Consider the following 17,982-nt stretch of genomic DNA (forward strand, 5'->3'; position numbering starts at 1 on the left):
CTGGCCCTCTAGAAAAACAGCCAGTGCTATTAACTGTTGAACCATCTCTCTAGCCCCCAAGCTGGTGTTTTAAAATTTTGATTCTCCTGCAGCAGCTGCTGGAGTGCTGGGATTACAGGTGTGCTAACTGGGCTTCAGTGTGCATGCAGGCTTATAATCCCAACTCAGGAGGCTTAGGTTGGGGAATCACAAATTTAAGGTCTGACTGAAGAGTTTAGTGAGACCCTGTCTCATAAAAAAGATAATATTTTTAGGGAAAGTTTATTTCCAGTTGTATAAATGGTCTAGAGGGCAAATCAGAAGTCTTGTGCCTCTCAATTAGATGTTTCAGTAAATACATATGGGATTTGGACAGTGTTAAAAGTATTTGCTTAGAATGTTCAAGGCCCTGGACTTGATTTCTAGCATCCTATCTCCCGTAAAATAGGGTCACATTTCTGGGCATGATGGCACAAACCTGTAATCCTAGCACTATGGAGGCTGAGGCAGGAGGATTTTAAAGTCAAGGCCTGTCCAGTCTATACAGAGTTCCAGGTCAGTCTGTGCAATAGTAAGACCCTATCTCAACTCCCTCCTTCCCAAACAAGATTGGCTTCTATTCTGGATCTTTTTACTTGGTTGGTGGCAGATAACATCTAGCAAGAATTGCCACTTTACAGAGTATGATCAGGGAAGTGACAGTCGCTGTCATTTTTCTTCCAGAACCGGGGTCTGAAATCTAGGGCTCTTCACAGGTGTCAGGCCAATACTCTTATCCTTGAGCTACATCCCTGCCCCTTTTTACTTTTTTGACTGTTGCCCGATCATGACTTCAAGCTGTGATCCTCCTGCCTCCACTTCCCAAGTAGTTAGGATTTTAAGACATAAGGAATCAACTTGGTAAAACACAGCGAAGGGCTTGGGCTTCCTCACTGCTTTGCAAGAGGGTCTTTATCTGTGTGTGCTTGCTATATGTGTATTTCCTCACCACCGATAAAATGCCCAGTATAAAAACATACAGAGAACAGAGCTGGGCATAGTGGCTCATGCCTTTAATCCTAGCATTCGGGAGGCAGGCCTGGTCTACACAGAGTTCCAAGACAGCTAGGGCTACATTGAGAGATCCTGTCTCAAACAAACAAAGCACAGTGAGGCTTGTCTACTTCAGACCCCTGTGGCTGCAAATGGACTAGAGAGTGAACAGTAGACATCAGGAGAGGAATGGTCACTTAGAGCAGTGGTTCTCAACTGGTGGGTCACCACCCCTTTGGGGGTCACACATCAGTTACTTACACTATGATTCATAACAGTAGCCAAATTAGTTAGGAAGTAGCAATCATAAAATTTTATGATGGGGGGGGGTCACCACAACATGAGGAACCATATTGAAGGGTTAAAGCATTAGAAAAGTTGAGAACCACTAACTTAGAGCCTGATTGTAAGAACTTTGGCTTTTTTTTAAAGCACTGAAGACTGTTAAGCCAATGAGAACATATGAATTATGAGTTGTGCTTTAACAAGATCAGCCTTTTCCCCCTTTACACGTGTGTCAGGTGTGTGAGCACACACGCAAGCGCATGTTGAGGCCCAAGCCTGGGAGTCTTACTGAGGCAGGGTGTCGCAACTGAACTCAAAGCTCACCTATAGGGGTAGGCTAGCAATCCAGCTTGCTCCAGGGATCCCTTGTCTCTGCCTGAATTAAAACACCCAAACATATGGCAACTTGGATATCACGAAAGATAGGTGGTTTTCTTTACAAAGTTTATTTCCTTTTACTAATCTCTGAAAAAGTACACCATTAGAAAAACCACTACACAAGAATGATAGCCTTTTAATGAGTTGGTTTAATTAATTCAAAGTGATGCAGAATTCAGAGTACAACAAAGATGAAACAGCTCTGGTAGGATTTCGGACTGAGTTTACTTTAAATTCACAGCTGAGGTAGGAATTGCTGAACACTAGAGACAATGAGCCATTGGATTATTTATTATTATAATTTTTTTTTTTTTTTTTACAAAAGTTTATTACAATGTACAACAGGCTCCAGGGCAACACTTCATTCTAACTATAGGTGGCAAAGATGTTATAGTAGGGAATCCAGATGTTTAACAGGCTCCAGGGAAACACTTCATTCTAGATGTAGGTGGCAAAGATGTTATGGCAGGGAATCCAGATGTTTAAATAGGAATGGAAGAGGGTCACCATCATCTCAAATATGAGGAACAGCTTACTTTTTGCCAGATTTCTTAATTCCACCTGTGGCTGCAAAAAGAGAAGTTGATTAGGGAAAAATATAGTTGTGGCTAAAAAGCCTCAGGGGTCCTAGTAGTACTTGGCTCTTGTACTGGTGTTTACTACGACAGACATGCACAGTTCCTTTTTCAATACGGTCTCTCCTAGGCAAAGGCAAATCATGGCTAAGGCAGGGGCAAGGCAACAACTGTGCTGCTCTCCATCTACACTGTGGTGTCCTTCAGATTAGCTTGGTAACTCTCCTGCCATAGCAACCCACTTTACAGATAAGTAAGTCTTGATGTTTGGTGTTCTTCAAGGTTAGAAGCTAGTATGTGAGAAGGCTCAGTTCTCATCTGGTACTCTGACTTTTCTGTTTTTGGAGTGTTTTATTTTTTGTTTATGGTAAAGTCTTATTAAACAGTACCGGTGGGCTTCAAATTCACCCCCTTTCTTGTGGGCCCTTTCCCCCTATTGTTTTTTTGTTTTTCTTTTCTTTTTTTGAAACAGAGAAAGAACACAGAAGTTGGTGTGTAGGGAGGTGGAGAAGATCTGGAAAGAGTTGGGAGAGGAGAAAACATGAGCAAAGTATTATTGTATGGAAAAAAAAAGGGTTTAGCCAGATGTGGTGGTGCATGGGATTAACCCTAGCACTTGGGAGGCAGACGCAGGAGGATCACTGTGAGTTTGTGGCCACCTTGGTCTACAGAGTGAGTTCCAGCACAGCCAGGACTATATATAGCAGTGATTTCCTACCTTCCTAAAGCTGCAACCCTTTACTACAGTTCCTCATGCTGTGCTGACCCCCAACCATAAAATCTTGTTGTTACTTCATAACTGTAATTTTGCTACTGTTATGAACTGTAATAAAAATGTTTTCCAATGGTCTTAGGTGACCCGTGTCAAAGAGTGGTTTGACCCCAAGGGGTCCAGACTCACGTGTTGAGAACCACTGACAGAGAAACCCTGTCTCAAAAATTTCATCTTTCTGCCTGCCTCAGTCTCCCTCAGACTCCCCAGATGTTAGGATTAGTGGTATATACCACCATGCCAGGGCTCCACGTAAGTAGTCTAACTTCTAATTGCATACTTTTTCCCCTTCATATTTTATGTGTGTGCATGTATGGGCCATAAGCTCACCCCGGGGAGTGTCCCCCATCAACCTTGGTTTGTTTTGTTTTTGTTTTGTTTTTTGAGACAGAGTATCTTGATAGCCCAGAGCTTGCCAAGTAGGCTAGACTGGATGTCCGAGAATGCTGAGATCTGCTTGTCTCTGCCTCCACAGTGCTGGGACTGTAAGCAGACACCACTATGCCTGACTTCTGAGGAGGGTTAGAGGTTGCCAGCTCGGGTCCTCATGTTCCTCAGGCAAGCACTTTCCCACCTGAGCCATCGCTCTAGCCCTTATTGCATAGCTTAAAAAAATCATTTCTTTTAAGTTGTTTTAATTTTTTTAAAATTTATTTTTAATTTTGCATGTATGAGTGTTTTACCCACAATATATGTGCACCATGTGCATGCCTGGTACCTGCAAAGCCAGAAGAGGGCGTCAGATCCCCTGGAACTGGAGTTACAGATGGTTGTGTGCAACCATGTAAGTCCTAAGAACTTACAAGAGCAGCAAGTGCTCTTTACTGATGAGCCATCTCTCCAGCACCTTTTTTTTTTTATTTAAATTATATTTTATGCCAGGCAGTGGTGGCACATGCCTTTGATCTCAGCACTCAGGAGGCAGAAGCAGGTGGATCTCTGTAAGTTTGAGGCCAGCCTGGTCTACAGAGCTAGTTCCAAGACAGCCAGAGCTACACAGAGAAAACCTGTCTCAAAAAAAAAAAAAAAAAAAAATTCTAGATATCAAATTACATTTTACTTTGTATGTGTGTGAACATTAGTTCACACATATATGCCATAGTGCACAGGAAGAATCCCGAAGACAATTTTCAGGAACTAGACAGTTCCACCACATAGATCCCACAGATTGAACTTGGCTCAGATGCAGGTCTTTACCCACTCAGCTATCTCATTGATCCCCTCACAACTGCATATTCTTAACTGCCACATTACAACACACTATATCCTATCTTCTATTCCTGGAGACTGGCTTTTTGTGCCTTCATTTTATTCAATTTAAAAAAGCCAATACATTTGCCACTTACTATATAATTAGTGAAATGTTTGTACAATTAATTATGCCTAATATAAGAATGAGGGTGCAGCAGAGCAGTGATGGTGCACGCTTTTAATCCTAACACTCGGGAGGTGGAGGCAGGTAGATCTCTGTGAGTTCGAGGCTAGCCTGGTCTACATAGCGAGTTCTAGGACACTCAAGGCTATACAGAGAAACTCTGTCTTGGGGAAAAAGATGTGGGTGCAAAAGGACTGTGACAAGGCCGGGTGGTTGTGGCTCATGCCTTTAATCCCAGCACTCGAGAGGCAGAGCCAGGCAGATCTCTGAGTTCAAGGCCAGCCTGGTCTACAGAGCGAGCTCCAGGACAGGCACCAAAACTACACAGAGAAACCCTGTCTCAAAAAAACAAAAAACAAACAAACAAAAAGAACTGTGACAAAATAAATCTTTTAATAAACCAGGCAGAGTCACATCCCAGCATTTGGAGGCCCAGGCAACAGTAGGATAAGGAATTCAAGGCGTGCTTGGGGTGTGTGTGTGTGTGTGTGTGTGTGTGTGTGTGTGTGAGGAAACCTTGTTTAAAACAAATAAGAAACCCAAAATAGATGGTGTTCAATGAGAAGTAGTACTAGTTGGATTTCCCTTATTAGAAATTCCTTGGATCAGAAATTTTTGGGGGACTTTTGCATGTACATATTTCAGGGATGGGACCCAATTATGAACAACACAACATTCATTTATGCTTCACCCCTACCCCACCCCACCGCCGCCGCTGCCACACCACACACACACACACACACACACACACTCACAGCACTCACACTCAACACACTCGCACACACACACACACTCACACACACACACACACACACACACACACACACACACGCACGCACGCGCGCACGCACACCCCCTCCCCCCCAATGCATACAGCTTGAAGTTAATGTAATATAACATTTCCACTTCCTCAGCATTTTGACTGCAACTCATCATCCAAGGCCAGGAGTAGAATTTTCTAGTTCTGGTGAGGTTTCAGATCTGGAGCATTTTGGATTTACAGATTATAAATGCTCAATCTGGATAGGATTTCACCAAGGTTTGACCTTCTTACACATAATCACAGATTAAAGGAAGGCTCCAGTTACCTGACCTCATTCTAAACAGCAGTTTCAACAGCTAGAATTCATTGCTGTGTGGATAAACAACAATAGCTCAAACCTACTGCAATAGGTCTTGGGGTGACAGCTCCAGTATCTGTGCCACACCGATAACAGGCAGAATAATCACTAGTTAGAAAATGCAAAATAGTGCTTTTACTATGCACACAAAGCCAGGCTGGTGGCACAGGCTCTAATCTCAGGTATCTGGGAGATGAAAGCAGGAGAATCATAAATTCAAGGCCAGCCTGAGAAACTTAGCAAAAACATGTCTCAAAATAATAATGATGGTCGAGGTCTTGTTTAGCATGCATGAGGTACTGCAATAAAAAAGAATAAAAAAAGGCACAGCAATTAAAACAAAACAACAACAAAAAAATGGAGTTAGAGTGACAGCTTAGCAGTTAAGAGCACTGGCTGCCCTTCCAGGGGACCTAGGTTGGATTCCCAGCTCACAACCATCTGTAACTACAGTCCCAAGAGATCTGACACCCTCACCTGCTCTCAGGGCACTGCACACACATGGTACACAGACATGGGCAGAAAAACACCCATACACATAAAACACAAAAGTTTTTTAAATGTGGAATTGGAACTGCTGGGCTTGTGATTCACTCCTAAGAGGCAAAACCGTGTGTGTGTGGGGGGGGGGGGGATATTAGGTTAGCAAGGTGGAGAGAGAGCATGAGGCATAGGACACAGCTCAAGTGAGAGAGTTGGCCTTGCATAAATGAGTTTGCTCCCTGGCATAGCCACAGATAAACATAAAACAGCACCCAGAGTAAAACACATGTTAAGGACCCTGGACTTTTATCTTTTAGTCAGACACACCCAAAGGTGACTCAGGACTCAATAAACAGATAATTCGAGCAGCAAGTAAAAGTTCTATGTTTTAACATAACAAACTATAAAGAAGCAGCGAACGACTAATTTGGAGCCAGAAACTGGACGATATTCAGAAACTTGGCTATATGCATCTGTTCAGAGTACATTTTCGTGTTTCCATTTCTGTAGCTTCCCTACGGCGGAAGCCCAAGACTGTCTGCAGAGGCAGACACACGTTTCCACTCCATCCCTCAGTACTGCTGCAAACCCAAGACAGGCCAGGGGGCTTGGCCAGAGTGGACACTCGGACCCTGCAGTTCACCAACGACCCCGGGGACAGACCTGTCCTGTCCCCGACCTACACTGGCTCGGAGCATTGGTCCCCCAGAGTTGCGCTCGACCCTCACTTACCCAGGGGTCCCTTGCCCGCGGCCTTGGCTTTTAGCTCCTCGAGTTTCTTCTGCTCCTCTTTCTGTTTCTGCTTGAAAGCCTTATCTTCCTGCGGAGAGGCAGAGCAGGTTCACTCCAGGCCAGTCGCCCATTCCCTCAGCGCCCGCCCGCGCCTCCGCTCCCGTCCTCACCTCGTCCATCTCCTTGGCCTGCTTCTTGGGCTGTTTCAGGGGCTTCTTTTTGCCACCTGTGGGCGACACAAGCATGCTCGGCCCATCCCCGCCATCCATCGCCCTCCTCCTTGTCCCCCGTCCCTCCGTCCCCCAGACCCCACACAGCCTTACCTTCGCGGCCCGACATGGCGCCTACTGACAGCCCCTCCACCAGACCCCGATCCTAAGCCGGAAACGGAGCTTACTGCCTGCGCCTCTGCCGGGCGGCGGGCCCACTGATTGGCTCCCAGGCAGGAAGTTGCCCTCACGTCTTTTAAATGACGCGTTCTCCAGGGCGGGTGCTAGCCGGTCAGGGGTCGTGTGAGTGGCAGACGCGGGGCTTACCGCTGGAGCGTAATAGGCTTAGGCTCTTCAGGTACGAGGCGGAAGGCTCGTTCTGCCTGGGGACGATCCGAAACTAGGGGGTGGGGGGGAAGGTGTCTGGCTGAAGGCCTGTAATCCTGCGCAGAAAGAAAGCTTGCAGGTGGAGGGGAGGGCACGTGCAAAGCGCCTTTCCGGAACCCAGGAAAGCACAGCTGGCTGGAACGATATAGGATGGGAGATGGCAGTGGCCATTATCACCTGGTCCTCAGCTTCGGAAGCCGCGGGGAAAAGTTTGGACTTTATGAAATAACGAGAGTAACTGTTTGCAAATTCTTTCTTCTTCTAGTTCATTCATGTACTATGTAGAGAGAGAGTACTCTGGACTGGGGATTGAGCAAAACTGACACTGTAGCCAAGCAAACCTACAGCAAAGCAAATAAGTAAACTATGTATCACACTATGTGACCTGTGTAAGGAGAAAAAATAGGCAGAGAACGTGCTTTAGGAATGTTCCCTTGAGGGTGGGATGTCGATTTTTGATAAGCGTGATTAGAAAAGACCTCTCCAAGGGCTATTTGAGCAGGACTTGAGGAAGACCGGGAGCCAACTATAAACAGGGAGCAGCTAACCAGTGCCAAAGCCCTGAGGTGAGGGTCTGCCTAAGTGTGTTCCAGTCCTTCATATGATTGAAGGGAGGAGAAAAGGGAAAGTGAGGTCAGAGAGGAGTGAGAGTCAGATCCCCTCTAAGCCGTGAAGACCGACTACTGCCTTGAAAGACATGCAGGACTGTCGCAGGGTTTGAGCAGAGAGAGGCATGAGGTTGCTGGTGTTGGAACAGACCACTGGCTGCTCTGTTCATAGCTGACCTCAGAGGCTGGAGTAGAGAAGCAGGGAGACCTGTCAAGAGACCAGTAGAGATAGTCCAGCCTGGGATGAAGGTCATTGAGACCACTGTGTAGCCCTGGCAGAGACAGGGGAGGGCCCCTGAGTTTAGAGAGTTAGTGCGGTTTTGCTAATAGGTTGGGTTTGAGATAGGAGAGAAGAATGAAGGGCTAGGGTGATGTAGGTGGTCAGCCTAGCGTTTGTACTTGAATTACCATTAACCACAGTGGAAAAGAATATGGGAAAAGCAGTTTGGTAGGGAAAGATAGATTGCTATTAGATTTTCAAGCAGTGATATGGGTTAGACATTTAGATAATTAATATAGAATCCTGACAAAAGTCTTGACTGAAGAAGTCACATATGTGGTGGTGGGGGTGCATGTGTGCATGTGTGTGTGTGTGTGTGTGTGTGTGTGTGTGTGTGCAGTAGGGATTGAACCAAGGGTCTTACACATGTTAGGCAAATGCTGTACAATTGAACTATACCCCCAGCTTTTGAAAAAAAAAATCTAATTATGAGTGTGTGTGTGTGTGTGTGTGTGAGAGAGAGAGAGAGAGAGAGAAAGAGAGAGAGAGAGAGAGAGAGAGAGAGAAATCGAGCTCAGAGGCTAGAGCCATCAGGTACCCCAGAACTGGAGTTAAAGGCAGTTGTGAGCTGCCCAGTGTGAGTACTAGGAACCTAACTCTAGTTTATATTCCCTCTTAACCTCTGAACCATCTCTCCAGCCCAGTTACTATTTTTTAATAGCAGCTTTACTGATATAAAACTTACTGTGTAACTCAGCTATTTAATTTGTACAATTAAGTGATTTTTTTAGTACATCAAAGATTATGCAAATATTACTATAACCAATTATAAAAGTATTTCCTCTTGCTCTCTCTGAGTTTGAAACAGAGACTCTCCAGGCAGTGGTGGCACACACCTTTAATCCCAGCACTCAGGAAGCAGAGGCAGGTGGATCTCTGTGAGTTCCAGGACAGCCAAGGCTACACAGAGAAACCTTGTCTTGGAAAACGAAAAAAGAAAAAAAAAAAAAAAAGAAAAGAAAAGAAAAGAAACAGAAACTCTCTCTGTAGACTGGACTAGCCTGGGACTTGAGGAGTCTTCCTGCCCAGCCTCCCAATTGTTGGGATTGCAGGTATGAGTTCCATGTTGAGTATGCTGAGTACTTTTATTTTCTTCTCCAATACTAGATCTAGCCCAGGACTTCTCCAAACTAGGGAAATACTAGACCACCTACCTACATTCCTAGCCTTTGTCATTTTGTTTCGTTTCATTAATATATTTTTAATGTTTATGAGTATGTGTGTGCCTGCTTGGCCATCCATGTACCACATACATGCAGTGCCTGTGGAAGCCAGGAAAGGGAGTTGGGTCCCCTAGAGCTGGAATTATAGGTGGTTGAGCCATGTGATACAGGTCCTGGGAACTAAATCCTGGACCTGTAAAAGGGCAGCAATTGCCCTTAAACCAAGACGTCTCTCCAGACCCCCAAACCAGTTTTTTGAGTTTGCTTTTGAGATAGGGGCTTACTGTGTAGTCTGGATTAGCCTAGAGCTCACAAAGATCTGCCTGTTTCTGCCTTATGAGTGCTTGGATTAACAACATGTGTGCCATACCCAATTATAATGTAAATTTTAAAAAATATTTTATTATATATAATATATGTAATATAATATTTTGTACATATATATATTTATTTGTTTTTCAAGACAGGGTTTCCTTGTGTTGCCCTAGCTATTCTGGAACTCCTTCTATAGACCAGGCTGGCCCCAAACTCATAGAGATCCACCTGCCTCTGCCTCCAGAGTGCTGGGATTAAAGGCATTTATTTATTTATTTTCAAGACAGCATCTCACTACATAGCCTTGGCTAACCTGGAACTTGCTATGTAGACCAGACTGGCCTTGAACTCACAGAGATGCGCCTTCTCTGCTTCTTTAGTGCTAGGATTTAAAGGCCTGTACCTCTACACCTAGCCCTTATATTTTATTTTAATTGCATGTATATATTATGTGTCTGTTTGGAGGAATGTGCACATAAATGCAGGTGCCCATGGAGGCCAGAAGAGGGTGTTGATTCCCTATAGTCGGAGTTACATGTGGTGGCATGTAGTGATATATTGTGTACCCTAATAAAATTTACCTGAAGATCAGAAGACAGAACAAACCACTAGATTAAACATAGATGCCAGGTGGTCATGGCACTCACCTTTACTTTTAGCACTTGGGAGGCAGAGATCCATCTGGATCTCTGTGAGTTCAAAGCCACCCTGGACTACATGAGATTGACTCAGTCTAGGAGAGAAACAGAGCCAAGCAGTGGTGGCACACACCTTTAATCCCAGTACTTGGGAGGCACACGCCTTAAATGGCTGGGTGGAGAAAGGTATATAAGGCGTGAGGAGACAGGAACTAAAAGAAGCCTTTTGACTGAGGAAGTTCATTTGGCTAGAGGCCAGTGGCCGAGAGTTTTTTGGCTGGAGCCTTTCGGGTGAGGACTCAGAAGATTTCAGTTAGAGGATTCGTGGAATTGGAGAGGTGAGACGTGGCAGTGGCTTGTTCCTTCGTCTCTCTGATCTTTCAGCATTTACCCCAATATCTGGTGCCAGGTTTTTTTTAATTAAAAGACCTTTAGAAATTCGAGCAACAGTGGCAAGGACCAAGTATGTGCTCTTCACTGCTGAGCCATCTCAGCCCCTCTAGCTTTTTTTTTTTTTTTTTTTTTGGTTTTGGTTTTTCGAGACAGGGTTTCTCTGTGTAGCTTTTGGAGCCTGTCTTGGATCTCGCTCTGTAGCCCAGACTGGCCTTGAACTCACAGAGATCCTCCTGCCTCTGCCTCCCGAGTGCTAGGATCAAAGGCGTGCGCCACCACTGCCCGGCCCCTCTAGCATTTTTAAATCCAGAAAACTGTATGAGGAATCTGAGCATGCATCTTGGGCTGCAAGAAGGTCTGGTCATTATGGAGATGAAGGCAAATGGAGCTAAGTGAAATGGCCTTTGAAGGAAGAGGGAGCTCTCACACGCACAGGCTGATGAAGGGCAAAAGAGATGAGGGTCAAGAACTGGCCATCATCGTAGTGGTGGAGGTGATCTGGACAAGAACCGTGTGACATTTGAGCAGATGTGTGTCTGGACAGGGGTGGGAGTGAAGGCCATTGAGAGAATGGGAGGACAACTGGAGACGGAATCCTGGCAGTCTGTCAAAGGATCTGATGGTACACAGGGACAAAGAATGGGGCAGGTGCTGGATAAGGTGCCTCTCAACTGCTGAGCAGGGTCTGAGGCTGCCTTGCGCTTCCTAAGAAGCATGTGTTTTTCATCCTTGAGATCAGGAGAGAAGGTGAGGACTGGCTCTAGATCACTGGTAGAATGCTTGCCCAGCGTGTGCAAGATCCTGGGTTTAACCCCAGCACTGCCACGGGGCCTGGGGCTGGGCAGACACTGGCAACTGAGAGTACGCTAGAAGTCTGTAGAAGTCCCCCTCCCCATTCAGTTTTCTCGGTTCGAAACAAGCAAGCTATCAACTGCAAGTGAGGGTAAGATGACGAACGTGTGAGGAGAGCAGGGTGGAAACAGCTGTCTGGTGGCAGTGGGAGATCCCATCTGAAAGGGCAAGATTCTGAACTTGGTCCTTAGGTTCCTGCTTGATATGGCCTCTGTCCATCTGTCCAGCCTCTCCCTCAACCCCTCTCTCCCTTCCCTTCTAGCTGCATTGGCCACTTTCCAGGCTGTAGATGACTCCAGGGGCTTCCTAGCTAGCATCATCCTGCCCTTGCTGGTTGAAGGGCCTGTAAGACACGTGTCTGGATGTTCCTGGGATTGAGAGACAAGCCAGTGCATGATGGGGTGGCGAGGAAGGCTGAGAGGAGGAAGTAGAGCAGCGAAACAAGCTGGGGGTTATTGACACTTTTCTCTGTGAAGTTTCTGCTATTACCAAGGGCATGTTCTTGCTAGGAACGACATATCTGGTACGGAAGGCCTTACTGAAGGGGACATTTGAGCTGACATAGATGAACCACGTAGACTTGTGGACGAAGAGGGATGTAGTTGGGGAGATGGCAGGGCACAGAATCAAGCGGCTCATGCTTAGTGTGTCAGGGTGGTTGGAGCAGAGTATGGCTGTGGGAAGGAGAAAGGGTGGAGGGCCCTAGCTTACCGGCTTCTGCCTGATCTCTTTATCCAGGTGAGTTGGGAACCATAGGCTGTGCCCTCACTTGTGTGTTAACTGACCCTTGGACTGCTGTGTCGGAAACAAGCTGTAGGTCTCATCTCTGCCAGGTGTAGGTGATGTTCCAGGGAACTGAGAGCAGACAGCTAGTAGAGGACAAGCCAGGAACTGGGCTGGAAGAGCTGGAGGAAGTTGACAAGAAGCAGTGACTTCAGGGAGAGATGGGGGTTTGAAAGCTATAGGGAGATCAGAGATGTCTGAGGGCCTCTGAATTCAGGGGCCTCTGAATCATAGAGTAGGACCCAGAGAGAAGGGAAGCAGCTGTGAGTGCAGTGATACAAGGCTTGTCTGGCATGGGTCAGCCTCTGCTGGGTGTCATCCCTTACTCAGAGGGCTGCGGAGGGAGATAGAGGGAGGTGGGAGGCAGTGGTAAATGCAATGGCCAACCCATTTCTGCCAAGTGTTGCTGTGGGGGAGAGCGGGTGTTGTGTTTGGCTGTGATGAAAGGTATACTTACAGAGCTGTTGTGGGGCTGTAACCTGTGTTCTGTGCGCCCCGGGATTGGGGCTTGGGATGCTCACCCAACCAATGGGCCATGAGTGTTGTGTGCTGCCTTAAGCATGCTCCTCAGCTTTATGAGTGGGACTCAAGAGTTCAGGAAGATCACCAGCTTGGAATCAGTGTCACAGAGATGCCCCCTTCTGTCGCTCTCAGCTTGAGCCTACTTTGACCAGAAGGCATGTCTCTTTCTGTCAAGCTTTGTTTTCAAAAGGGCCCGAGAGCGCCACTGATGAGGACAAGACTGGGATTCTGTGAGCAAGTCTGTACATGAGGAAGCCCTCACACCTGTGTTTGTTTACATATGTCCTTTTCATACGATCAAGTTACTATGTATATAGAGAAGAAATTAAAGTTATCCTGTCTTTTCCTAGTTACCACCCGTGAGAAGTTTATGCCTTGACGCTAAGGAAAGAATCCCAGTAACAGTTTGAGGAGGCCTTTTTGTGTTCACCACATGCCCTACCTCGCTCTCTCCCTTTGCTTTCTCTGGTTGGCCACCAGGTGGCGCTCTGGTCAGGGCTTTAAGCTTCAGGGTTTAAAGTGGTTTGACCAGAGGACACTGCCAGGTTTTTCTGGGATTCTGTGTAACCTGGCCCTCCCATCAGGGTTCCGAGTCCCTTCTGTTCTTGGGCCGGGGCAATGCCTGACTCTGTGTATTCTCTGTCCTGTTCAGATCAGAGGAAGCAGGTGTTGTTAGGGCCCAAACATGGAAGCAAGACTGAAAGGGAGCAGAGAAGCCTGACCTGCTGAGTAGTGGCCGAGGCTGGGGAGGAAGCAGGGAAATGTGAGACAGGGACTTGGTCTGTCTAAAGTCTAAAGTCAGGTGGGAGGGCAGAGGGGTGGTGTGATCTGAACCTAAGACAAGCACACTGCGGCAGGGAAAACAGGTTTTTTCCTCCGCTGGAACTGTCAAAAGGACAGCTAGTGACAGCCTCAGTAAGTCTCGAAGTTAGATATGAGGGTCTTTTATAGAAATGACTCTGGAAGTTAACTCTCCTCCACTCATCCTTAGTTCCGTCACTCCCAGGGGGGCTTTGTTTGTGTTTTTGCAGTACTGAGGATTGAACCTAGGATTGTAGGCATGCTAGGCAAGTGCTCTGTCACTGAGCTATATTCCCAGTCCTTTAAAAGCATTTTTACCTTTCGTTATTATTATTATTATTATTATTATTATTATTATTATTATTTATTGTTGTTGTTTGAGACAGGGTCTCACTAGGTAGCCCTGACAAGGCTGCAACTTGCTATGTAGATGAGGCTGCCCTTGAACTTCAGTCCTTCCGCATCAGCTTCCCAAGGAGCTGGGATTACAAACCTGGACCACCAGCCCAGCCCACCGGGCCTTTGTTAATCTTTTTGTCATCATGGGCAACCCAGGTTTGAGGATTTTTCTCTGGCCTTAGCAGAAAAAGCAAGCACCAAGAGTCTCATCAAGGTCCTGTCAGAGAGACCTAGGAGATGGTGGGGTGGGGGGCGGGGAGGCTGGTTTGTAAGGCATCATGGGAGGGAAGGGAAGGCATGATGCCCTGATGAGCTTTTCCATAAATGTGTTCCCTTGTCCTGCAGACCCATAGGAAAGCCTGGCCTTCCTCTTGCTGTAGGGGTGGAAATTAGTCTGTTTAGCACTAGGCGTAGTGTTTGAGCACTGCCTGATGTCTGGCCTTTCTCAGTCAGGTATCCATCTCTGCTTTCTTCCTCATAGCTCTTCCGATGACGGCGTGTAGCCCTGTGTTTGCCATGCAGCACATTGTGGGTGTGCCCCATGTGCTAGTACGAAGAAGCTTCCTTGGAACGGAGCTCCTTATGACAAGGACTCTGTGCAGTCCAGGTCCCAGCCAGCCCAGAGAGAAGCGACCAGAGGCTGCAGCCTTAGGGCTGTATCACCGCCTCCCAGCGTTGGGAAGAACGCTGGGCCACACCATTCAGCAACAAGCAACCTCCACCGCCAAGGCTTGGTGGGACAGATATGAAGAGTTTGTGGGACTCAATGAAGTCCGAGAGGCTCAGGGAAATGTGACTGAGGTGAGGAGGGGAGCCAGGGTGGTTGGCTTTGCCTTCGTTTTGGGAAATACGGCTTGGTCTAACAAAAAAGTTCCCAGCTGCCCATGTGGTGGCAGCTGGGAACTGTACGGACACTTTGGTCTTTTGTGTTTGAGACAGGGCCTTATATATCCCTGGCTGGCCTTGGAATCCCTATGTAGCCAAGCTCCTGGTCTTCCTGTGTCCACCTCCTGAGTCTTGAGATTACAGATGTGTCCACCACAACCGACCATCTTCCTTTCTGAGACAGGGTTTTATCCTGAAGTCCAGGCTTGCCTGGAACTTATAATATATTCCAGCTGGCTGCAAACTTGTGATCTTCCTGCCTCAGAGCTGAGATTATAGGCGTGGGTCACCACACCCAGCTCAGACTTGCCTTTTCTTAAACATCACTGGTAGAAATATTTGACTTCGTCATGTGGAAATCTGGATCTGTGCTACTGAGGTGAAGGTCTGTCTCTAGGTAATTATACCCACTGCTCTGTGAAAGCACTCAAGTACTGAAAAGTCCCTGGCTAATGACTCCCCTTGTATTAGACCAGCAGATCGTCCTTCGTGGACTGTTTTCCTTGTGGTGTGAAGGCACAGGACGCTGGGAAACGTCATGTTGGGAAGCAGACCGCGCTGCCTGTGGTTTTCAAGTCCTTGGTACAGCGGGAATGCATTCAGTCACCTGTCTGCACTCAGATGCAGAGCAGTGTAGCAGGCTGGGAAGAAGCTGGGGTTTAGGCACGTGGTTGTCTCTCCTTGGAAAATATTTGTACCAGTGAGTTCGGCTGAGTTGAAAATTCCAGGGTCATCAGCTGGAGGCTGTAGGGATGCCTTGATGGTGGTACTGTAGGCCTCAGTAACACACTGGAAACAGCGTAAGAACATGGGTTCCTCGGGGTGGTTCCCCTCAGACAAGAGTTGGCTGGTTTTGGACAAAGATTGTGTCACTGTTTGCTTTTTGCAAGTTTCTCAGGGGCATGTTATTTCTGCTTGAATGAATAAATCCAGTGCTTCACGTGGGCGTGGCCTACGGCTGCATGTTGAGCATGCCAGAGCCAGGATTAACGTCCAAGGACTCTGTCTACCTTTCACAGTGACACCCCAGTGACCTCTTTTCAGCTGCTGCCTTGTTAGCTATGGAGCTGAGCCTGTGTGGGGATGGACAGAAAGGGCTGATGGCATCTGACGTTCTCTCTGCAGGCAGAGAAAGTGTTCATGGTGGCTCGTGGCCTTGTCCGAGAGGCTCGGGAGAATTTAGAGGTGCAGCAGGCTAAGCTGAAGGAGGTAAGGGACCGTTTGGACCGAGTCTCCAGGGAGGACAACCAGTACCTGGAACTGGCTACTTTGGAGCACAGGATGCTGCAGGTGAGCCCCTCAGGAAAGAGCCCTCGCTCACCTGCACAAGGCCCCAGGCATGGCAGGATGTGGAGGTGGTAACCCTGACTGTTGATAGACGCTCCTGTGGTGGCCGTGGCCCCAGGCTTCCGGAGCCTGTCTGCCTGCTCTTTCCTGAGTACTGGGCTGAACAGTCCAGCAAAGTCCTGACTGACACCCAAACTACTGCAGAGAGGATGGAGGTCCTGGTCAGGGAATCCCACATGCTTATTTCCTGTAGACATGTTCTGCATGACTGCCCCGGGGGAGATCACGTGGCCACCTTTCATACTTCCTGCATTCATGCAGCAGGTGTTGGTGGACCAGGGGCAGGGCGTGGCTCCCGTGCCAGTGGCTGCAGTCACAAGGCCCCTTGTTGCTGCCTGACACCACTTTGCTCCCACAGGAAGAGAAGAGGCTCCGCACAGCATATACGCGTGCAGAAGACTCAGAGCGGGAGAAGTTCTCTCTCTTCTCTGCAGCTGTGCGGGAGAGCCACGAGAAGGAGCGCGCACGGGCTGAAAGGACTAAGAACTGGTCCCTCATTGGGTCAGTTCTCGGAGCTTTGATCGGTGTGGCCGGCTCCACCTATGTTAACCGTGTCCGCCTACAAGAGCTGAAGGCCTTGCTCTTGGAGGCACAGAAAGGGCCGGTGAGTCTCCAGGAGGCCATCCGGGAACAGGCTTCTAGTTACTCCCTCCAGCAGAGAGACCTCAAGGACCTTATGGTGGATCTGAAGGGCCTGGTGCATGCCGGGCAGGGCCAGGGCTCTGGGTCATCAACAGGTGCCTCTTCTACCGGAGGAAAAGACATAGATGTCCTTTCAGCTGCCATGAAAGAGCAGCTCAGTCATTCCCGGCAGGTCCATTCCTGCCTAGAGGGTTTACGAGAACAGCTTGATGGCCTGGAAAACACGTGCCGTCAAATGGCTGGGGTGGTTCAGCTTGCAAAGGCCTCGGCACATCCGGGCCTGACGGAGCCAGCAGACGGGGCCCTGCCTAGCTCTCTGCTGGAACAAGGGAGCATGATCTTGGCCCTGGCTGATATGGAGCAGAAGCTAGAAGCCCAAGTCAACAGGAATACAATCTGCAGCACACTGGTCACCTGTGTGACTTTTATGGCCACGCTGCCTGTGCTCTACATGCTGTTCAAGACCAGTTAGCCCTGGGTCCCTCTTCAGAGGGGCCTAAGGGTGAATGTGGCTTTTGTTGGTGAGATAATGAATCTTGAGGTACACAGAACCTCAGACTGACTGAGTACCATCTGAGGGGCTCACCAGCAGGTACATTTTATTTTGTAGGTAATACTTACATTAATTATCAAAACTTTGTGCAAATGTCCAATTAAAATATCTAAGAATTTGTATTATTTAAAAGTTTTACAGCAGGGCAGTGGTGGTGCACGCCTTTAATCCCAGCACTCAGGAGGCAGAGGCAGGTGGATCTCTGTGAGTTCCAGGCCAGCCTGGTCTGCAGAGTGAGTTCCAGGACAGCCAGGGCTGTTACACAGAGAAACCCTGTCTCAAAAAAACAAAAACAAAAACAAAAAAAAAAAACAAACAAACAAAAAAAAAAACCAAAAACAACAAAAGATTCTTACATCAGACTCAGTTTTGTCATTGACTCCAGAAATCTGGGACTTGGGGTTTGGCCTGGAGTGAGAGAACTCACCCCTTTAGTTCCTTTCTTATCCCATCCTGTTCCTGGCTCGGGACTG

At 47.5% G+C, this 17,982-nt stretch overlaps 1 protein-coding gene and 1 long non-coding RNA gene across 2 annotated transcripts; one reads left to right on the forward strand and one right to left on the reverse strand.

The window, feature by feature from the left end:
- Positions 1-1,726: 1,726 nt before the first annotated feature.
- LOC131914503 (uncharacterized) lies at positions 1,727-7,177 on the reverse strand. The gene is made up of 4 exons (XR_009380151.1): positions 7,056-7,177; positions 6,903-6,958; positions 6,733-6,820; positions 1,727-2,241 (listed from the first exon to the last, which is right to left on the reverse strand). It is a non-coding gene; the product is annotated as an uncharacterized LOC131914503 (long non-coding RNA).
- A 36-nt stretch (positions 7,178-7,213) lies between these two features.
- Positions 7,214-17,689, forward strand: Ccdc51 (coiled-coil domain containing 51). Its single transcript, XM_059267119.1, has 4 exons — positions 7,214-7,299; positions 14,564-14,883; positions 16,093-16,257; positions 16,673-17,689. The coding sequence occupies exons 2-4, from the start codon at positions 14,572-14,574 to the stop codon at positions 17,426-17,428; spliced, it is 1,233 nt and encodes a 410-aa protein (XP_059123102.1). The 5' UTR covers positions 7,214-7,299; positions 14,564-14,571; the 3' UTR covers positions 17,429-17,689.
- The last annotated feature ends 293 nt before the right edge of the window (positions 17,690-17,982 follow it).

Source organism: Peromyscus eremicus, chromosome 7 (assembly GCF_949786415.1).
Source record: "Peromyscus eremicus chromosome 7, PerEre_H2_v1, whole genome shotgun sequence".
Classification (NCBI taxonomy): Eukaryota; Metazoa; Chordata; class Mammalia; order Rodentia; family Cricetidae; genus Peromyscus; species Peromyscus eremicus.